The sequence below is a fragment of the Apteryx rowi genome, unplaced genomic scaffold (genome assembly GCF_003343035.1).
Source record: "Apteryx rowi isolate R43461 unplaced genomic scaffold, aptRow1 scaffold_242, whole genome shotgun sequence".
Classification (NCBI taxonomy): domain Eukaryota; kingdom Metazoa; phylum Chordata; class Aves; order Apterygiformes; family Apterygidae; genus Apteryx; species Apteryx rowi.
In genome coordinates this window covers 1,127,066-1,146,051 of record NW_020448775.1, presented here as the reverse complement: position 1 = coordinate 1,146,051, position 18,986 = coordinate 1,127,066, and the positions used below count along the sequence as shown (strand labels likewise).

At 39.9% G+C, this 18,986-nt stretch overlaps 1 protein-coding gene across 3 annotated transcripts in view; it reads right to left on the bottom strand.

Moving 5' to 3' along the window:
* GGACT (gamma-glutamylamine cyclotransferase) overlaps nt 1-18,986 on the bottom strand; it is a 37,144-nt gene that overhangs the window by 17,747 nt on the left and 411 nt on the right. Inside the window, exon 2 of one of the 3 annotated variants that reach the window (XM_026066541.1) lies at nt 10,466-10,565. The exons of 1 other annotated variant lie outside the window; for it this stretch is intronic. In XM_026066541.1, coding sequence (XP_025922326.1) covers nt 10,466-10,520 — 55 coding nt within the window. In that variant the 5' untranslated portion in view covers nt 10,521-10,565. Of the gene's footprint in view, nt 1-10,465; nt 10,566-18,986 lie in introns of those variants that run through there. One more of the 3 variants, XM_026066545.1, reaches the window with a different exon arrangement.

Below are 18,986 nucleotides of genomic sequence, written 5' to 3'. Positions count from 1 at the left end.
GCTCAGAAGGTCTAAGAAGTGGCCTAAGCAACTCTGGTCTGTGGTCTTACTCAAGAAGTAATTCTGGGTGAACACTTGCATACCTTTGCATCAAATACATTTCAGAATGGAGAACTGAATTTACAAAGGATGATTTTACAAATTAACTAAATAGTATATTTTTTCTACTTAATACATTGCCAATTGGTAATTTTAAAGATAAATATTATCCGTACAAATGTTTAAAGGACTTTATTATTTGTTATTAAAGGACTGCCTAGCCCAACTTGACAGTAAAGAGTTACATTTCATCTCTTGAACAAATCAGTCACTGCCCTCCCAGCCCCCCTTCCCCCAAAGCTACATCAAGTAGGATGTAGCATATCAATTTCTGGTAAACTTCAATCCTCAAATACCGTAGTATGTTATTATTCTGAACAACATTTGTCCCAGATTTGACAGCAAGTGTCTAGGGATATTTAGAAATATCAATTAATTTTACTTCTGCATTCTTTAAGCAAATAATCACTTAGTGATGCTAATTAACTGAAGAAAAATTAAAATAATATAATTAGCTAGTGAGTTATTATACTAGATGTAACTATAAATCAAGAAACAGCATATTATTTAAGGTTTAAAATATAGAGAAGAAAGAAACAATACAAGAATTTCATGTTTTTATTTTGAACGTGGTTTAAAAGGCAGGTAACGAACTTCTGACTCTTAGCGTGTGAACATTTCTTTTAAAACAGAACACTCAAATTATTGTGAAATGACAAAACCTTCACTAGTTCACTGTTTACTCCAAGATAACTATCAATTAACAAAGGCATGCTTCTGAATACATAATGCATTACATTTTTTTACTTTCAACACCTGGTGTCACCAGAATAACGCTGTATATTTCTAAAATACTCTGCAGTTGTGTGTGCTTTGATTTTAGGGCACTTCAAAAAAAAAAAAGTGGAACCATAGAAGATTACGGGAAGTGATGCATATACATGGCTTTAGTAGTTTAATGATACGTTAGCAGTTAACTGTGCTTGACAGGTCATTTTTATGAAAGAACTCAAAGTGCCTAAAAGCCTTCATCTCTTAGTCAAGGTCAAGAAAGGCCTAAAGCAAAGCGAAAATTCTGCTGAATCTCCATATTTTGAGTAAGGCTAAATCCTACTCCTATTTTGCAAAAAGGCTTTAACTGGTGGCTTTTGCTACAACAGAATTTAGCTAATTGCAATCAATTCTTGTACTGAGAATTCACTACTTTCCCATCTAGTCTAGGGGTCTATTAATTGGATATTATGATGGTTCCACTGAAAACAGAGAAGGGGGAGTGATTTTAATCGATTATTATTTGGAGCTCCTTGGATCAATAAGATACTAAATAAAAATTAAATCTTAAAGAAGATATAATTAATCTCAATTCTTCCTTCCACCTTATTGGCGAGCAAAATTGACAAACTCACAGAAAATGCAGAGACTGACAGAACTGGTGACCCCCTATTTCATTAACTAAAAAGGTTGAAGCAAATAAATACATATACTTTCACTTCATTTTAATGGGTATAACAGTTAAATTTTTCTCACCTTTTGGTGCTTATTTCAAAACCCAGACTGAAGTACGACAGGCAGTTAGATCAACTGCTATGAGATTTAAGTTGTGTTTTGTTTTGTTTTTTTTTAAACACAGCTTTCTAAATAAAGTAGTGAATGAATCCTGACTTTCAAAAAAAGTATCATAGGCTTGTTATACAAGAAAGATTTAAAATACTGTCCTATAACAAATGAACGCAGGGCTTCAGAGCCTCCAAAGATTTTGATTCTATTTTAGGAGAAAATTTTATATCAGAAAACTGAAGTGCCACAGAAGAAGATATGATTAAAATATTTTTTAATTCACAGTTTGTAACAACATATATTCAAACTGACACTGAAATCTGCCTTCCCTTCCACTAATTATGCATATGAATTTGCTACTACAGACTTTTCCAAAGTCACAAGATAGGAATAGCATAGCTTTATGACTCTCTTTTGTTGCCTTTCAATATTTTTTCAGTGAGATAGAGGGTTTGGGTTTTAGCCCAGCCATTGCAGATTTTAAAGCTAGAACACAGCAGCTAAAACCGCTACAAGAGTTCTTTTCAGGTGAACATAAATCCAGGATCTTTAGACAACATTTGGAAGAGGTCCCAGTGCTCCAGCAAGGCATTTACTGCCTCTCAACTGATTTGATGGTGGCCAACTTTTTGATTACAGAAGACCAAACCACATGAAAGGAAGACAGGCAAGCAACATACTTGAACACTGCTATCAAGCAACATAACCTCCTGTAAACCACGATTGGAAAAGAATAACAGCAATATTCTCAGAACCAAATACTGGGGAAAAAAAAAAATCACAGAAAGCACAGAAGAGGCTGAACTCTGTGAAGAGGAATGCTGAATCATTAAACAAACAAACAAAAAAAGCTTTTCTCCCTATTGTTTAATTTAAACAGATGTTAACATAAACAAATAACTTTTAAAGGAGACTATTTAAGCCTGGGTGGGCTAATGGAGTTAGAAAGATTTTAGCTGCATGATTTATTTAATGCAACAATCCTGCTTATTCTCTGTCTTCTTCAGAATTCAAAAAAAACCCCCAAACCCACAAAAACAGACATAAAACTCTCTGTAAAACAAACCAGTGTAAATTATTTTAGGACTCCCTGGCCCCTTGTGCCTTTTTAAAAAGCAAAATACAAAAAACAGGTCTTAAAGAAGCCCTTACTCCCCTGGTCTCTCCCAAACACACAAGCRTTCAATGGTCACCTAAATCTGGATGTGCTTAAACCTGACAGACCATTTTGACCTGTACATTACTTCAACAGTTGTACTCTTGCTCCTGCCTGTGTCTACAGCTGCTGTGGTCTGAGCAGTCTGATATCTCCAGCCAGTTCTGTACTGGGTGGGAGGCTCAGCAGATCAAACGGCTCGGGTGAGGCTGCTCAGGGAGACACTGCCACAGTACAATGTGGAGACACCAACTGGATGGAGTTATCCACTATTTCCAATATCAGTTCCTATGGAAGAAAGGAGGGATGCACACCTTCTAGGTAGTAAAAATGAATATTTAGAATAAGCACAAGGCTGGTTTCCTTCCTATACAGCTAAATAAGATGTGTGGATGCCAAAAAGAAATCATGTATCTTTATCTATAGTTATTATTTATCTTGATCACAGTAAAACTTCTGACACTATTGCTCATGACATTCTCGTAAAAAGTTGGAAAAACATCATTTAACAAGAACGCTTGGTATTTAGGTACAAAACTGGTTAGAAAGGCATATTTAATATTTATCAAAGGTTCATCTCAAACTGGACAGATGTATAAAGCTTTTAATACTCATTCTAGTACCAGTCAAATTCTTGCTGAAAATAGTGAATGATGTGACATAAGATGCAGTCTAACCTAGTAGGTAATACAATGGGAAAGGCTGTGCACAAGGCTAAAAACACAATTACAACCCTCTGTTTCCACCCCCCTTTTTAAATCAATCATTTTGAAATTCTTAAAAAAAGCATAGCAGCAATTCAGTACGGCCAGAGCAGAGTTCTAAGACTGGTCAGGAATAATTAACCACATAAACAAATTCCGGGGAAAGATTATCTAAATAGCAGTTCTGCAGAAGGAGGTTTGGCAGTTACAGTGATCATGAACTCAACATGAGTCAACCATGTGGTACTCTTGGAAAGAAAGAATCCTAATGTTTATGTACAAACAAGGGTATCATTGGTAAGACACGTGAACACAGCCTTCTATTCTGATCTGGTTACAACTGGAGTGGTATGTCCAGCTTTGAGCACCATGCTGCTAGAGAAATGTGATCAGCTGGACAAAAAGAATAGAGAGAGCAATCGTAGGTCATAGAAATATGGCCTATGGGGGGTGGGGGGGACATAGGTCTGTGATCACCTATTTTAAAGAAAATAAGGACATGCTTTCAATTATATGAAATCATATTGTAATAGGAAAAGAAAGGCAGTAAACTTCCTTCCATATCTATTTGGACAGAGGAACTAATGAGCTTAAATTGCAAGAGACAGACATTAGGAAAGACTATCCGATCTACTGGTAAGCACAGTGCCTAGGGAAAGCCTAGATCATCTAGGAAGGCTGGGAATTCTTCAGTACTAAAGATCAGAAACAGCAAGTCAGTCAAATTACTATCAGAAATAACATTACTGCTGTTAAACCTACCTTTTGCCAAGGTAATGAATTAGACAACCTCTTACCTCTCCTTAAAAAAAAAAAAACAGGTTTCAATTTATGTGCTATGCAAAGAAAAGAATGCTAGATTTATGGGGTCTGCAGAAGAGCAGTAAGACCCTGATTCTGTGGTCCAGTCATTAGATTATTTAAGCTAACAGTAGCAGGAAAGACTTCTAGATCCCATTTCCTAATCTTAGTCTGTCCATAGATGGTACACTAAACAACTACTAGATTTTTATTATTATTTTTAATAGCGACAACCCTGAAAAGAGAGAAAGAAATACTGGATTCCTGCACCCCTCCCTGCTCTACATATCAGCTCCCAGGTACATGCAGGGATATAATCCTGAGGTACTAGGTTGGGTGCTCTCCGACCCTCTGAGTCTTGCACTGCTTTCTGCACTGTGACACAGCTTCGGAAGGACAAGGTGCAGCACGACTGAATATTTCTAGGAGACGTGGCTTAGAGCCCTCTGGGCAGAGGGCACGAATCTCATTCCTCTACTTTCTATGCAAAGGCAAAGACTGTTCTGAGCTCTGAAACTGGCTTTGGTGGGATGTCCGTCCATCACACAGGAGATGTGTCTGGTTTGAAGACAACAGCGCCAGACCACCTGTACATCTTCGGCCTGATACAAGCACTGAAGAAAGGCAAAGAGAACCACCCCACACTCACCACTGCAGTCTCCAGAAAAGCTGCACAGTTCACTGTTTCCCTACCCTCGTTGAGACTTCTACTCAAGTAGAAAGCTGCTTAAAACTCTGCCCTCCAAAGTTTACAAAAGAAACATCCGATTTTACATACTGTATGCAACAGCAGCTATAAATCTAAAAACCAAGCTGTTTCTTAATCTTGTCTTAATCTTCTTAATTTTTTCTTCACAAGCAGTAGTTTTTTCAGATTGTAGATATGAGACATTTTAATCACAGGAAGTTCTAAAGTTATTGAAGTTATTAGATATTTTGAAAATATAAATTCTATTTTGTAGGAATATTTTTTTCTACTGAAAATATTTGTTCTACTGATAGCAAGCTGGCAAAGTAAAACACTTTGATACAGAGTAATTGAAGAAGCTAACTGAAAAATCTATATCCTCATGCAGGTTTCTTCCAAGCTGTCGATATGGCAAACATAGACAAGACATACCACTATTTCTCTGGACACACAGGGAACAATCTTGCACGCACATTTGTTCACAGACTATTTTCCTCTTATGTGATCTCACCGAAATTACTGGAGATTCACAGATAAAGTGTTACATGTGTATGGGTGTAATCCAGAGCAGCGCCACAGGTTTTATCAAAAAGAAGAATATAAATTAATAAAGATTTCTTAGAAAGATACTTAAGTAAGCAATTATATTGTGGTGGCTCAGACAATATGCTACACAAATTGCATCAGCAGCAGCTCTCCCCAGAATGCAGAAATAATTACAAGCTGGGATCCAAGAAGAGCTGCCTAAGTAAATACTAAATTCTGTGCATGCTATTCATACTGCTGAGTTTTTATAGATCACAAAAGAACAAGATTACCGGGTAGTTTATTCCTACTAAGAGATAAAATCATTAATCTTAAAACTGCCTGCTCCATTGTCACTGAAAATATTTCCTAGCACTTTTTCATAAACATGTGCTCAAAGCATTACCACTACCTAAAATAAAAATCCAAGTGATAACGTAGCTTGGCTCATGGGCTCAGCGGGCTGTTGTAGAGACCTGGGGGAGGGGAGGCAAAAAACTCCAATCCTCCTCCTACATAATCTCACAAATCCCAAAAAATTAAATTTTGACCTGTGTGATGTGAGATCAACTTACTAGATCTGGAAGGGTCACAAAAGGCAAATTATCCTAAAGGGAATAATGTCTGCTCATTTCTTTTAGTGACATACCTACTAGGTCGTGTGTCAGCTGCACCACTCTGCAGCTGACACATCCTGTTTACGATGAGGTTACATCAACATTGATGGTCAACCACAAAAATAAAAAAAAATTAAAACATATTTGATGAACCTAGAATTGACAGGCCTGTCACAGACTTGAAGTTTTTATATATATTTTATATATATTTATATATATTTTAAAAAGCCTGTCATATATAAAATTTAGAAAACAAAGTTCTTAGATCAAAAGAATAACCATAATCAACAAGATTCAAAACTGAAATGGATCACTGTATAGATGAATAAACATTTCCAATATTCATAATTTATCATCAGGATTTGACTGTGATAATAATGTACCTCCAATAAAGACAGCCAAGTTATAGATCCTAATTAGGTTTTCACTTAAAACTGAAACAGAAGTTACACATAAGACATAGACTACAATTTGACAAATGAAGAGATTAAATCATTGTTTTGATATCTAGAGATACAGACAGATAGCTAACAGTAATTAGAAAAAGAACTGCGGAGCATAAGTAAGTTCATCATGTACAAAGTTAAAGACACTTGATGTCATACATTAATGTAGTAAGCTGTCATTAAGCATACTTAATTAAAAGATCTGATAACTACTAGCAGTAAAAGAACAGACTAGAAGAACAGATGGATTCAGATATATCTTGATCTAAATTTCTTGATATTCCCACAAGATAAATAAAGGTAAATATAAACAAGAATAGAAGGGAAGAGGAGAAAAATAGTCAGCTAGTACACGTCATTATGAAGTCTCATACTAGAAAGATGGAGGAATACCAACAACCTCTTGTCTCTCTTTTTACTGTACCTGTTTGTCTTCTCTAAGAAATCATGTTTTGCTTTTGTTAAGCAGGTTTCTCAAGGCTTCACATAACTGTAACGTACCGCATAAATAATTATGTTACTAAGAAATTTATTATATCTGGAGCTACAATCATGAAATAAGGCCCACTGTCTCAGAGAGTTTAATCAGAATAAAGAAATCATTAACTTAAAATACAATTTAATCTCTAAAATGTCACTTTTCTTTTATGCTTAGTCTCTCTTGAATTTCACTCCTATTAAAAGGACTGAATAAGAGAACAGGTCTATCTACAGAGTCCACAAAAGTCAGAGGTATTCTTCTTGAGCCATTCATATCACCTTCCCAAACAGAAAAAATTCACAAGGATATAACCTTGTGTTATTTTTCAAGTCCGAAATGAGCTTTCAAAAGCTTCAGTAAGATTTGGCCAGCGGCTGGATTTGTATTCTGAAAAGTTTTCATAGCTGGTATATTTGAACTACATCACAGCAAGCACTGCAGTATTGGAGCAGCTTACTAGTTTGATGTGTGAAACGTGTAAGTGTATGATAAATGTCCTGCTGGGATTTATTCCCTACATAATTTTCAGCTAAGGCAGAATTAAGCCTGGTGCTCCACTCCATAAATTGTGTTGAAACATTTCTCTCATCCATATAGATTCTGTTATTTATACATTTTCCTAATATAGTCCAGGCTTAGCCCTGTGCAATCCCATCTAAATTTAATTAAATTCTTCTCCTGTTCCCACACACAAATGTAATATTTACCAAACAGTATCTCCACACCTCACAGGCCACACAAGACAAAGCAGCACTGTAGACAACAGCATAGTGCAAGGTGATGTCGTTTTAAAGCAGTGCTTTGAAGTACCTGTTGACATATTCACTTACTGCACTCTTCCCCTTTCACTGAAAATATTATGCAATATTGAGCTCTGATTCTCACTTACTCATTCCACAGAAAATCTAAATTTGTCGTCTTCACTAAAAAACAGACTTAAAAGAAAAATAATTACAATTGATACACACTCCTGAACACCATACTTAAATGCTTGCATTTGCTCCAAGATTGTATCTTCCACCTAGTAATCTCAAATAATCTCTTCCCTTCACTTCCCTGACCATTTGTAGGGTTGTCACAACCTTTTAGATATTTTCCTTTGCCCAGACTGAGTTTGTGGTTTGAGGAACAACTGAAGCCCAAAACTGTTGCCAACAAAGAAGGTACTCCCACCTTTGCACTCTCCCCTGTGCTGGCACTAGCATCTGTGCAGGCATACAGTCAGAGGAATTAGGAAACCTAAACCCATTCCTCCTTCTGCTACTGTATAGAAATTAAGACCATCACATTTCAGATGACAACTTGCAGGTTATTTTTCTTCCTCCCTCACCTGATGACCCATCCTACCCAATTGCTTTTGCTTAAAATTCAAGTCTCTTCAGTTGCCTCCAATTTTCCTACGTACACATTCTGACAACAATTCAACTCTGAACTTAAATCCTATTGCCAGCATAAATCCAACCCAATGACAAAAAAACTCAATCTGATAATTTTCTCTTAGAGTTGTTGCTATGTATGCTTACACTATCTATTTATCCCTTTCTCCAACCTCTTTACATCTCTCTCCCTTTTCCATAAGCTTTTCATGAAAGCCATGAAAGATTTTAACTTTTTTCAGACTGAAATACTGACAAGGATTTGCTGGCTCACTATGAACAGCTTCCATTCATTCCAGGTGAACTCAGTTGGAGAAATCTAGATAAGAGAGCATACTGTGGTACTCATTCAATATATTTCCAGTGTACAGCTTCATAAGTCCTTGAGCACAGGAAAATAAAAAACTGAAGGCCAGAAAAATGCCATCACAAAAGGGAGACAGGAGTTATACAAAAGTAAAAACAGAAGGCTGCTGCCAAGCAGCATGGAAATGGACTGCGGGGGGGAGAGCAAATACATGGTGTCTTAAAAGCTAAAATTAGGGAGATCCTAATGAAGGAACCAATATTCCTTAAAATTAGTTTCCCTTCACTGGACACCTGTAAAAGCATCTATAGATCCTGTTACTTTACTAGTCAATGTCTTCCAATCACACTTTTGGACTTGCAACACACTTGAACCTGCAAGCTTGCTTTCTGGTGATACCACTTGATTTTCTAAGTTCTAGTTTAGGAATCACAACTATAGATGCTAAATCAATGATTAAACAGCCTTAAACACTTCCCTTCAAGCTTGAAGCACACACTATATGCTACCAGAATCTGAAATATTTCATTACAGCACCCTCAGTGAATTGCACATCATGGAATTAGTTAAAAATGACAAGAGGAGTACTACTTCAACTGTGGCCCTTCATGCATCTTTGACATACCTACCTACTTGTTCCTTCTACATTAAAACAATCCATAATTTTTTCTAATTTATTAGCTAACGAAACTTTTGCTGGATATATTACAACTAACATCAACCACTTGTTCATCAGTAGATCTAAATATCATTCAAAGCTACTATAAACACCACTCTTCCAACATAAAAACAAGTCCCTTATTTCTCACTCACTACTTCCAGTCTCACCTCCAGCATCATTTTTCTCAGCAATGTTTTGAAGAAAATTGGTTTATTTCTATTTTCTATCTAGCTTTCAGCCCTTTCACTATATATGGACTGTGCTTCTCCTGAGGGGAAATAATCTAACCTGTTACCTTTGATTTCTAGAGAAATTCGCACATTTTGAGATCCAAGCAATAACAAAACTGTTATTTACAGAAGTTACAGCAGACGGAATCCATTTTCTTTGGACAATACCCAGATGTCTAAGAGCCAAACAAATTATTATCTAATTGTGGACAAAATGTGATTAAAATCATATATTGATTTTACTGCTAGATTTCAGTATCCATATGTCCAGCCCATTTAATATGTAATTAACCAACAAAAGCTTCGGTTCAGTTTAAAAGAATTCAGAAAAAAATGCTATTAGTAAGTGCTTATGAACCAGAAGGTAGTATTCATCTTACTTAAACTTCCAAGGTTAGGCACCTAAGCTGGTTGCCTAGACTTCAACAGTTGATGTAGAGAGGCATGAACTGAATGTCTCTCTGTAAATCACAAATGAAGCTCACGTTTCAAATACAAGTCTTTCATCTGAAGTAATAGATAGCTAAGACTGGGTAAATAAGCCTAACCCCATAGTAACTGTAAGAACAGTTTTATACTCAAGCCCTATAGTAAAATCAAGCGTAAAAGCATATTATTCAGTTTTTGACTTTCTGACATGCTGAAGTCCCAAATCCCTTTACATCCAATGGGGCAAGTGCTCAATGCTTTGACATATCGCACCCATTAACAAGTAGAAATAAAAGTAAAGAAAAAAAAATAAAAACAATCTCTATCCTTTAACACAGAACTTCAGCACCATGAGGCTTCACCTAGGACACAGTCACAAAGTACCCATCTGAATGATGAAGACAATGAACAACCGAATGGCCAAGATTGAGCTATCCAACCTACGTACTTGAAAATACCTTCCTTCTAGCAGAACTGTGTGACACAAGGTACATGTAGATCATGGTCTGCAGAATCTAGGAACAGCAGCCGCTTGAATCTCACAGGACCTAGGGAACCAAATTAAGTTATTTATGGGCAAAATATATATATGAATATATATATCATCCACATATGAATGAATATTCATATTAGTCATCTGAAGATAGTTTCACTATGGATTTGGATTAATATTCCAATTCTGCAGAGACCTATGCACATGCTCAATTCTTTTTAAACTAAGTATTTAAACTGTGCATTGAGCAGGAGTGGTCTCAGCATATCAAATTAAGCACACACCACACCCTTTTCAGTATCTGAAATATATAAGGCAAAAACTATTCAGATTGCCCCACCTTGCAAAACAATAGAAGCAGCTATATATTCCCCATACACTGAAGTTATCACTTTTGAAGGGGGAACCAGTGGTCACAGTGGACCTTTTAGTCCCTGTGATGCAGGAAAACACAGCAGAGGTATAGGCTGATGCCCAGGATACAGAGAGATACCAGAGAAGAATTGTAGGTGAGTCTAGCTCAGCAGCAAAAAATACTTTGGAGAAAAGAGATGCCCTTTATAATATTATAAAATACTATTTGAATTGTCCATGATATGGTTACCAGAAATTATCTTAATGCCATYAGGTACTCCTGAAACTTCTGGAAATTATCATAAGTAAACAGTGAGAATTTTTTACCTGTGATGGGAAATGAGCATTTGCCTATGTCTCCTTCCTCACTAATGGGAAAGCTAAAACCCTGACTGTTGCTGGAGAACCAGGACTTCGCCCAGCATGGAGTGCGGTGCTCAAGATGAGGCTGGGATCTACGTTTCTTCTAACGTATCACAGAATCACACAATGAACGAATGGTTGAGGTTGGAAGGGACCTCGGGAGATCATCTAAGTCCAACCCCCTGCTCAAGCAGGGTCATCTAGAGCACATTGCCCAGGACCCTGTCCAGACAATATCTCCAAGGAATGAGACTCCACAACCTCTCTGGGCAACCTCTTCCAGTGCTCTGTCACTCTCACAGTCAAAAAGTTTTTATTTATGTTCAGATGGAACTTCTTGTGTTTCAGTTTGTGCCCGTTGCCTCGCGTCCTATTGCTGGGCACCACTGAAAAGAGTCTGGCCCCATCCTCTTGACACCCTCCCTTCAGATACTTATACACATTGATAAGATCTCCCCTCAGTCTTCTCTTCGCCAGACTGAACAGGCCCAGMTCTCTCAGCCTTTCCTCATATGACAGATGCTCCAGTCCCTTCATCATCTTTGGAGCCCTATGCTGGACTCTCTCCAGTAGTGCCATGTCTCTCTTGTACTGGGGAGCCCAGAACTGGACACAGGACTCCAGATGGGGCCTCACCAGGGCTGAGTAGAGGGGGAGGATCACCTCCCTCCACCTGCTGGCAACACTCTGCCTAATGCACCCAGGATACCATTGGCCTTCTTGGCCACAAGGGCACATTGCTGCCTCATGGTCAACTTGGTGTCCACCAGGACCCCAAGGTCCTTCTCTGCAGAGCTGCTTTCCAGCAGGTCAGCCCTCAGCCTGAACTCGTGCGTGGGGTTATTCCTCCCTAGGTGCAGGACTCTGCACTTCCCTTTGTTGAACTTCATACAATTCCTCTTTGCCCATCTCTCCAGCCTGTCCAGGTCCCTCTGAATGGCAGCACAGCCCTCTGGTGTATCCGCCACTCCTCCCAGTTTTGTATCATCAGCAAACTTGCTGAGGGCGCACTCTGTCCCTTCATCCAGGTCACTGATGAATAAATGGAACAATACTGGATGCGGTACTGACCCCTGGGGGACACAGCTAGCTACAGGCCTTCAAGTAGACTTTGTGCCACTGATCACTACCCTCTGATATCCCAATAATCCACCTCCTTCATCTGTATCTTAAAACTCACAAATCCATTGCTGGACAGAGTAAGCAGCACTGCCAGTCAGGGTAGAGAGAGCAGGAGAGGCTGTTAGGTCTGCCTCTAGTCCTCCTTTCCCCCAATGCTATGGAAGAAAGCAAGGAATGATAAAACAGGGCAAAAGAAGACCCACCTCAAGCATACAAACAAGCAGGAGGAACCAGAGCTACATGTGCAGTCTCACACCTGTGACATTGTTAGAATAACCAAGATGTTGTGGGGACAGCTCACTGTTCCTGGAGTGCTGTGACGGACAGGTATAGGCTCTTCAGCAAAGAGAGGCAGGGAATTTGGGGAGGGGAACTGCCCTCTATGTGACCAGATGTATGAAACTTCTCTAGGATGGGAGACAGACTGGTTGAGAGCCCATGAGTCATGATCAGAGGAGAGGCCAGGAAGAGTGAAATGATCATGGGGGTCTGTTACAGATGACCTGAACAGCACTGAAGCACCTGAAGTCTTCTTTAAAGAACTCAAGGAAGCCTCTGGATCACAGACCCTGGTTCTTTACCCATCCTGAAATCTGTTGGAAAGGCAACGTGGCAGGACACAAGAAATTCAGGATATTGCTGGAGGGCATTAGGGAAAATTTCTTGATACAGATACTGAACAGGCCAACCAGGAGTGACACACAACTGGATCTGCTATTCACTAAAAAGGGAAAACTGTTTGGGGATGTGATAATCACTGGTAGCCTTGGCTGCAGTGACCTGTAGTGAAGTTTCAAGATGCTGAGGAGAGTGAGGAATGCAAGTAGCAGCGTACAGGCCCTGGATATCAGGAGGCTTTAGCTTATTTTGGGAACTGGTAGGTGGGATCTTTCCTCCATTGGGAGGCAGCTCTGAAGGGCAAAGGAGCTCAGGAAACCTGGCAGATCTTTAAGGACAGCATCCTCCAAGCACAAGAATAGTTCATCCCAATACTCAGGAAAAGCAAAAGCATCAGGAGACTGGCCTGGCGAAGCAGGGAAATCACGACAGAGCTCCAATGCAAAAGGGTAACATACAGGTGGTGAAGCACGGACAAGCTACAAAGGAGGAGTTTAGGAACATTGTCCAGCCATGTAGGGATGGTGTTAGGAAAGCCAAAGCTTACCTTGACATTTGCAAGGGACATCAAGGGCAATAAGAGCATCTATTACTGTATTAGCAGTAGTAAAAAGCTGAGTAAGGAAAACCTGGTCCTGAATGGGGAGGATAAACTTCTGATAGCAGATACAAATAAGGCTGAGAAACTCGGTGTTGTTTTTGCTTCTGTTTTCAGCAACAACGCCCCTCAGGACTCCATGTTTAGAGGCAGGTTTCAAGGGGAGAACAACCAGCAGTGGATGAGGATCAAGTCAGGGATTACTGGGGAGAGCTCGAGCCATATGAATCCATGGGATCAGAGGGGCTGCATCCAAGGCTGCTGAGAGAGGTGACCAATGTCATAGCGAGACTGTTCCTGATCATCTTTGAAAGGTTGCTGAAATCAGAGGAGGTCACCAATGACTGGAAAGAGTCAGATGTTGCACCCATCTTCAAAAAAGGCCAAAAGGATGATCTGGGGAACTACAGGCAGATCGGCCTCACTTTGGCCCCTGGGAAAATCATGGAGCGAGCCCTCTTGGAGCACATTTCTGGGCACATAAAGAAGGTGGTGGTGACTAGGAGCAGCTAGCATGAATTAATCAATGGTAAATCATGCCTGACCAACCTGGTTGCCTTCTATGATAAAAATGACTGTCTTTGTGGACAAGGGAAAAGCAGTGGACATCATTTACCTTGACTTTAGCAAGGCTTTTGACACCATCTGCCACAGTATTCTTCTACCCCAGACAAGACATTCTGGTCTGGTGGGCGGACAACTGGTTGGATGGCCGGGCTCAGAAGGCTGTGGTTAACAGGCTGGTGACAAGTGGAGTACCACAGGGGTCTGTACTTGAACCTGCCCTGTTTAGCACCTTTATCAATGACCTGAAGAAGGTGATGGAGTGTACTCTTGTCAAATTTGCAGATGACACCCCACTGGAGGAAGGGACCAGTTGATATGCTTGAGAGCAGGTTTGCCACCAGAGGGGACCTAGATGGGTGGAAGGAATGGACCAGCAGGAACCTTGTGAAACTCAACGAAGATAAATGCAAAGTTCTGTACCTGGAACGGACCAGCCCCTGCAATGGTACAGTCTGGGGACCTACTGGCTGGGGAGCAGCTCTGTGGAAAGGAGCTGGGGAGTCTTGGCAGACAGCGAGCTGAATACGAGCCAGCAGAATGCCCTGGCAGCAATGAAGGCAACAACATCCTGGGCTGTATTAACAGCATTAATAATCATTAAGGAAATGGTTAAACTGCTTTACTTGCCACTTTTTAGACCACACCTAGAATAATGCATCCAGTTTCAGGCCCCCCAATACAAGGAAAACATTGACATACTGAAGGGGGCGGGCCACCAAGACAGTCAGAAGCACCTGCCCTGTGAGGAGGGACTCAGAAAAATGGGGCTTAATCTGGATCAATCCGGAAAAGAGAGCTTTGTGGGTATTTAACAGCCTTCCCATACCTATGGGGAGGTTATCCAGAAGATGCAGCTAGGCTCTTAACAGTGGTGCATGGTTGGAGGATGAGAAAACAGACAAATTGAAACAAGAGAGGCTCCGACTTGACAAGAGGAAACATTTTTTCATGAAGATGACAGTCAAGCATTGGAGCAAGCTGTCCAGAGAGGCTGTGCCATCTCCATCCTTGCGGGTTTTCAAGGCCTAATGGATTAAGCCCAGAGAGAGTGAGTGAAAAAGAAAAAAAGCAAGCAAGCAAGCGAGATTTATAATCACTCTGGTATTATTTGACATTGTCAAATAATACTTTAGAATTAATACTATTCAGATGGCTGAAGCCTGGCACAGATGGAATGACCTCCCTCATAGCTACAGTGGAAACAGGCAGGTAGCACTGGAAAAAGGTAATGCTTTAGGGAAGGGATAAGGAAAAGCTAATCCATATGGCCAAGCACTTCTGTCAGGAATGTCATTAATACAAAGATAACTCAAACGGTTAGTAAAAGACACAAGAGCAATTACAGTCAAAATATTGGGGAAATAGGTGGTTGGACAGATAATTCCAAAGGAAAAGAGGTGTCTTCTAAGATAGGCAATACAAAAATGACAATTATAGTCAATGTGTTTTCTCAAGGTGTTAGGAGCAAATAACTGACAAACAGAAAAAAATGACAATGGCCAAAAATCTTAATGTCACAGGCATTTCTGAAACCTAATGCAATGTTAAATCAATAGAATGTTGTATTACTTTTGTACAGTCTGTCCTTTAACATTAATTGGTTTGCAGGAATGAGGAAAACACAGCTGTATCTGTGATGGTTCATAAAACTAATTAAACTTTTGGAGGGAAGAACAGTAAATTTTATATGGCTACAGATTTTGATTTAAAAACAGTCATTTGCTACTGCTTGCAGTATATTTTTATAAGAAAAAATATTAAGCACACTCTTGAGAGAGAGAGAGAAAGAGAGAGAGAGAGAGAGAGAATATGAAATGGGTATTACATTTGCAAACTCAATGGCATGATTGCATCCACACATTCCCCCATCCCATATTAAGTTATCTATGTAATACTTGTTCTCTTTGACAGAACGTTGAGAAAAAATACTTTGCAGGATGGAAAAAAAAAGGTAGCATCTGTCCATACAGAAAATTTATCCTAGTGTGGCAGGTGTTCTCTGCTTAACCAGCTCATGTCACTTAAAATGTGCAAGTTCCACATTCAATTCTCTCTAAAGCATGAGAAATGAAAATTATTTGGCCAGATTCAAGTTCAAAGAGCATATGCTTTGAGCTTGAGAAACCTACAACATGAACAGCAATAGGAAGAAAAAAAAAAAGGAGGTGTATTTTTGCTACAAACAAGAACTATTAATGCTGTTTATGATTACAAAGAAAAATAATTTGCCAGTCCATCAGAAAGTAAAAGTGTACCAGAGCTAGCAGCAGAAGGCAAATGCCACACACACTTCTGAAATCTCAGTGACTTATTTCACTTCACTACACCTTCACGCCTGCACCTACACTCACAAATGTAAGATGTAGATGAGGCAGTCACGCAACCTCACTTCTCAGAAGTTCCATAACAAGAACAACCAGTAACGACATAATAGCACAATATAATAGCAGAAGCAGAACAGGAAAAATTTGTGGTTACATCAGCAATCAGATGCTAGTCATTTTCAAGAGGAAAAGTCTTCTGAAAGACACAGATTACTATATGGAGTCATGAAAATGTATACACTGAATCAGAGAAACATTGGTTGGAAGGAACCTTTGAAGGTCATCTAGCCCAATCTCCCCCTCAGAGCAGGACTAACGCCAATGCTAGACAACATTTTTTCAAGTGAAGAGGCTGTGCTCAACTGAACAGTGGGTGGGAGCAACAGCAGGATGTCGGATGCAACAACAGTCCTGGTTTGTGCTCAGTGCTCTCTGGAGGCATCTGACTTTCCAAGTCAAAGATCAGCTAAGGAAAGAATGAATAGACATGACGATCATTTCTAAAGGATAAAAAGCAGATACTGCAGTAAATAAAGTATTAAAAAACAATATTTTTACCCTCAATGGATATCAGGAAATGACCAGCAAAAAATTCTTATCTCAAATATAAAGTGACTGGAAAAAAATTATAAGTAACAGACATGACAGATATTGATAAGATGACACATTTTTTTCTGTGATCAAGCAAAGCTTTGTTGAATATTCCAGTGACCTCAAAACAAACTCATGAACAGAATCAAAGAAACTCACTTGGAAAGATGATGCATAATGTTGCAATAATTTGAAAAATTAGGTGTAAACTGTCAGCAAAAACCCAATGAATGAGTGAGTTACTACCTGTAAGTATGTAGTACTTACTAGAAGTGTCAATTACTTAATATTTGACAGCAATAGGATTCAGATTCCAATACACTAGGCAACATATCAGAAGTCAGTTTTTTTGTTTAGCATGTAACACCCTTAAGAATTTGGGTTTAGAGATAGACAGTGACAGAAATGTTTGATCTGTTTAGCTTTTACTTACAAATAGCAGTAGTATGCATAATACACTTTTGTTACACGACATGTTAACTTTCATATGATTTTGACATCAAGAGAGAGGAGATTAGTGGTAGCTGAGAATACACACACAATATAATTTGTCTATTTTTTAAAGCGTTTCTCAGGAGGAGAGGAGAAGAAAGAAGGAAATAAGGCCATTTTCTTGCAGATATAGTAAATATAAAGTCTCTTTTAATGGACTATGTCACACCGAAAATTTTAAGTGTCAGCAAACAGCTTCTCAAAGGTTGACTGGCTGCTTAAACATTAAACCAGAGCACATATAAAACAGGTCCACTCTTCACAAAGTCCTACACAAAACACAACTTGGTTATGAAAATATTTATAATTGTGCTGCTGTAAGTTAAGCTCTATGCAAGTTACTGCCTTGATATTTTCAAATCATGACAGAAATTACAGGACTAGCAAATTTAAAAAGTCCTGAAGTAAAAAATGAGAAAGTTAAATGTCTAAAGTCAATACAGATACAGATTAAGTCACCTCTAAGATGCAAAAGGATGCAGAAAAGCAGGAAAAATACAATAATCAGATGAATTACTCAAGAGGCTAGCAACAGTAAAAAGTTATCTTTCAGCAAACAAAAATCCAATCTCAGCAATGCAAGCAAAAAGATTAATGCTCTGAAGTGCTATCTTGCAAGGATATTGGTACCAATCGTCACACATTCTTTGCATCTAATGATGCAATCATTTTCTTTTTGTTCTCCCTCTGTTTAGGTATCTTCTCTTCAAATTCACTTTAGTAATCCTTACAAGGTAAAGGTAGTTTACCACGACTAATACTTGGATCATAATAAACCCTTCTGTTTTCAGGACACGCGAGGAATTTGAATACTCAGAAAATGTAAGGCTGCTCACCACCTCAGGCAATCAGCACATTTTCAAATTCAGACTAACAGATTGCTTTGTCATTGATTAGGTTGCATTACTGAGGCAAAAAGCTTTCAGCGACGGAGCTTTCTCCATGAGACTGAAGTACAGTTTCGATCTCGCCGGCTGTGCAGTGCCACAGGCAGCCTGGACCTGGGGCCGGGAGGCTCCCCCGGGGGCGGAGAGGCCGAGCAGTGCCTCGGGGTGGGAGGGGAGAAGCTCTCCCAGCCCAGCCAGCTAGGGGCAGGGGGGTCTCGGCAGCCCGCAGGCTCCAGCATAGCCTCACCGGCCGCGGGGAACCTCCGGCGGGCACGGCACCGCACGGCTGCCCCGCCGGGCACAGCTCAGGAGATGGCCGGCAAGGGGGGGGGGGGGGGGGACCAGCCCCTCTATTTAAATCGACGCACTTCTCCCCGCAGAGAGCCAGCAGCGGTCTCCTCAGCAGCTGCACCTCCGCGAAGAGGCCCCAGGTGCACCTGCAGCGCCTGGCCGGCCCAGCCAATGCGCTGCCGGGCTCGCTCCCGCAGCCCCCGCCGAGGCAGGGCTGCCGCCGACCGCCCCGCGGCGCCATGGGGACGCCCCGGCCAACGACTCCGCCA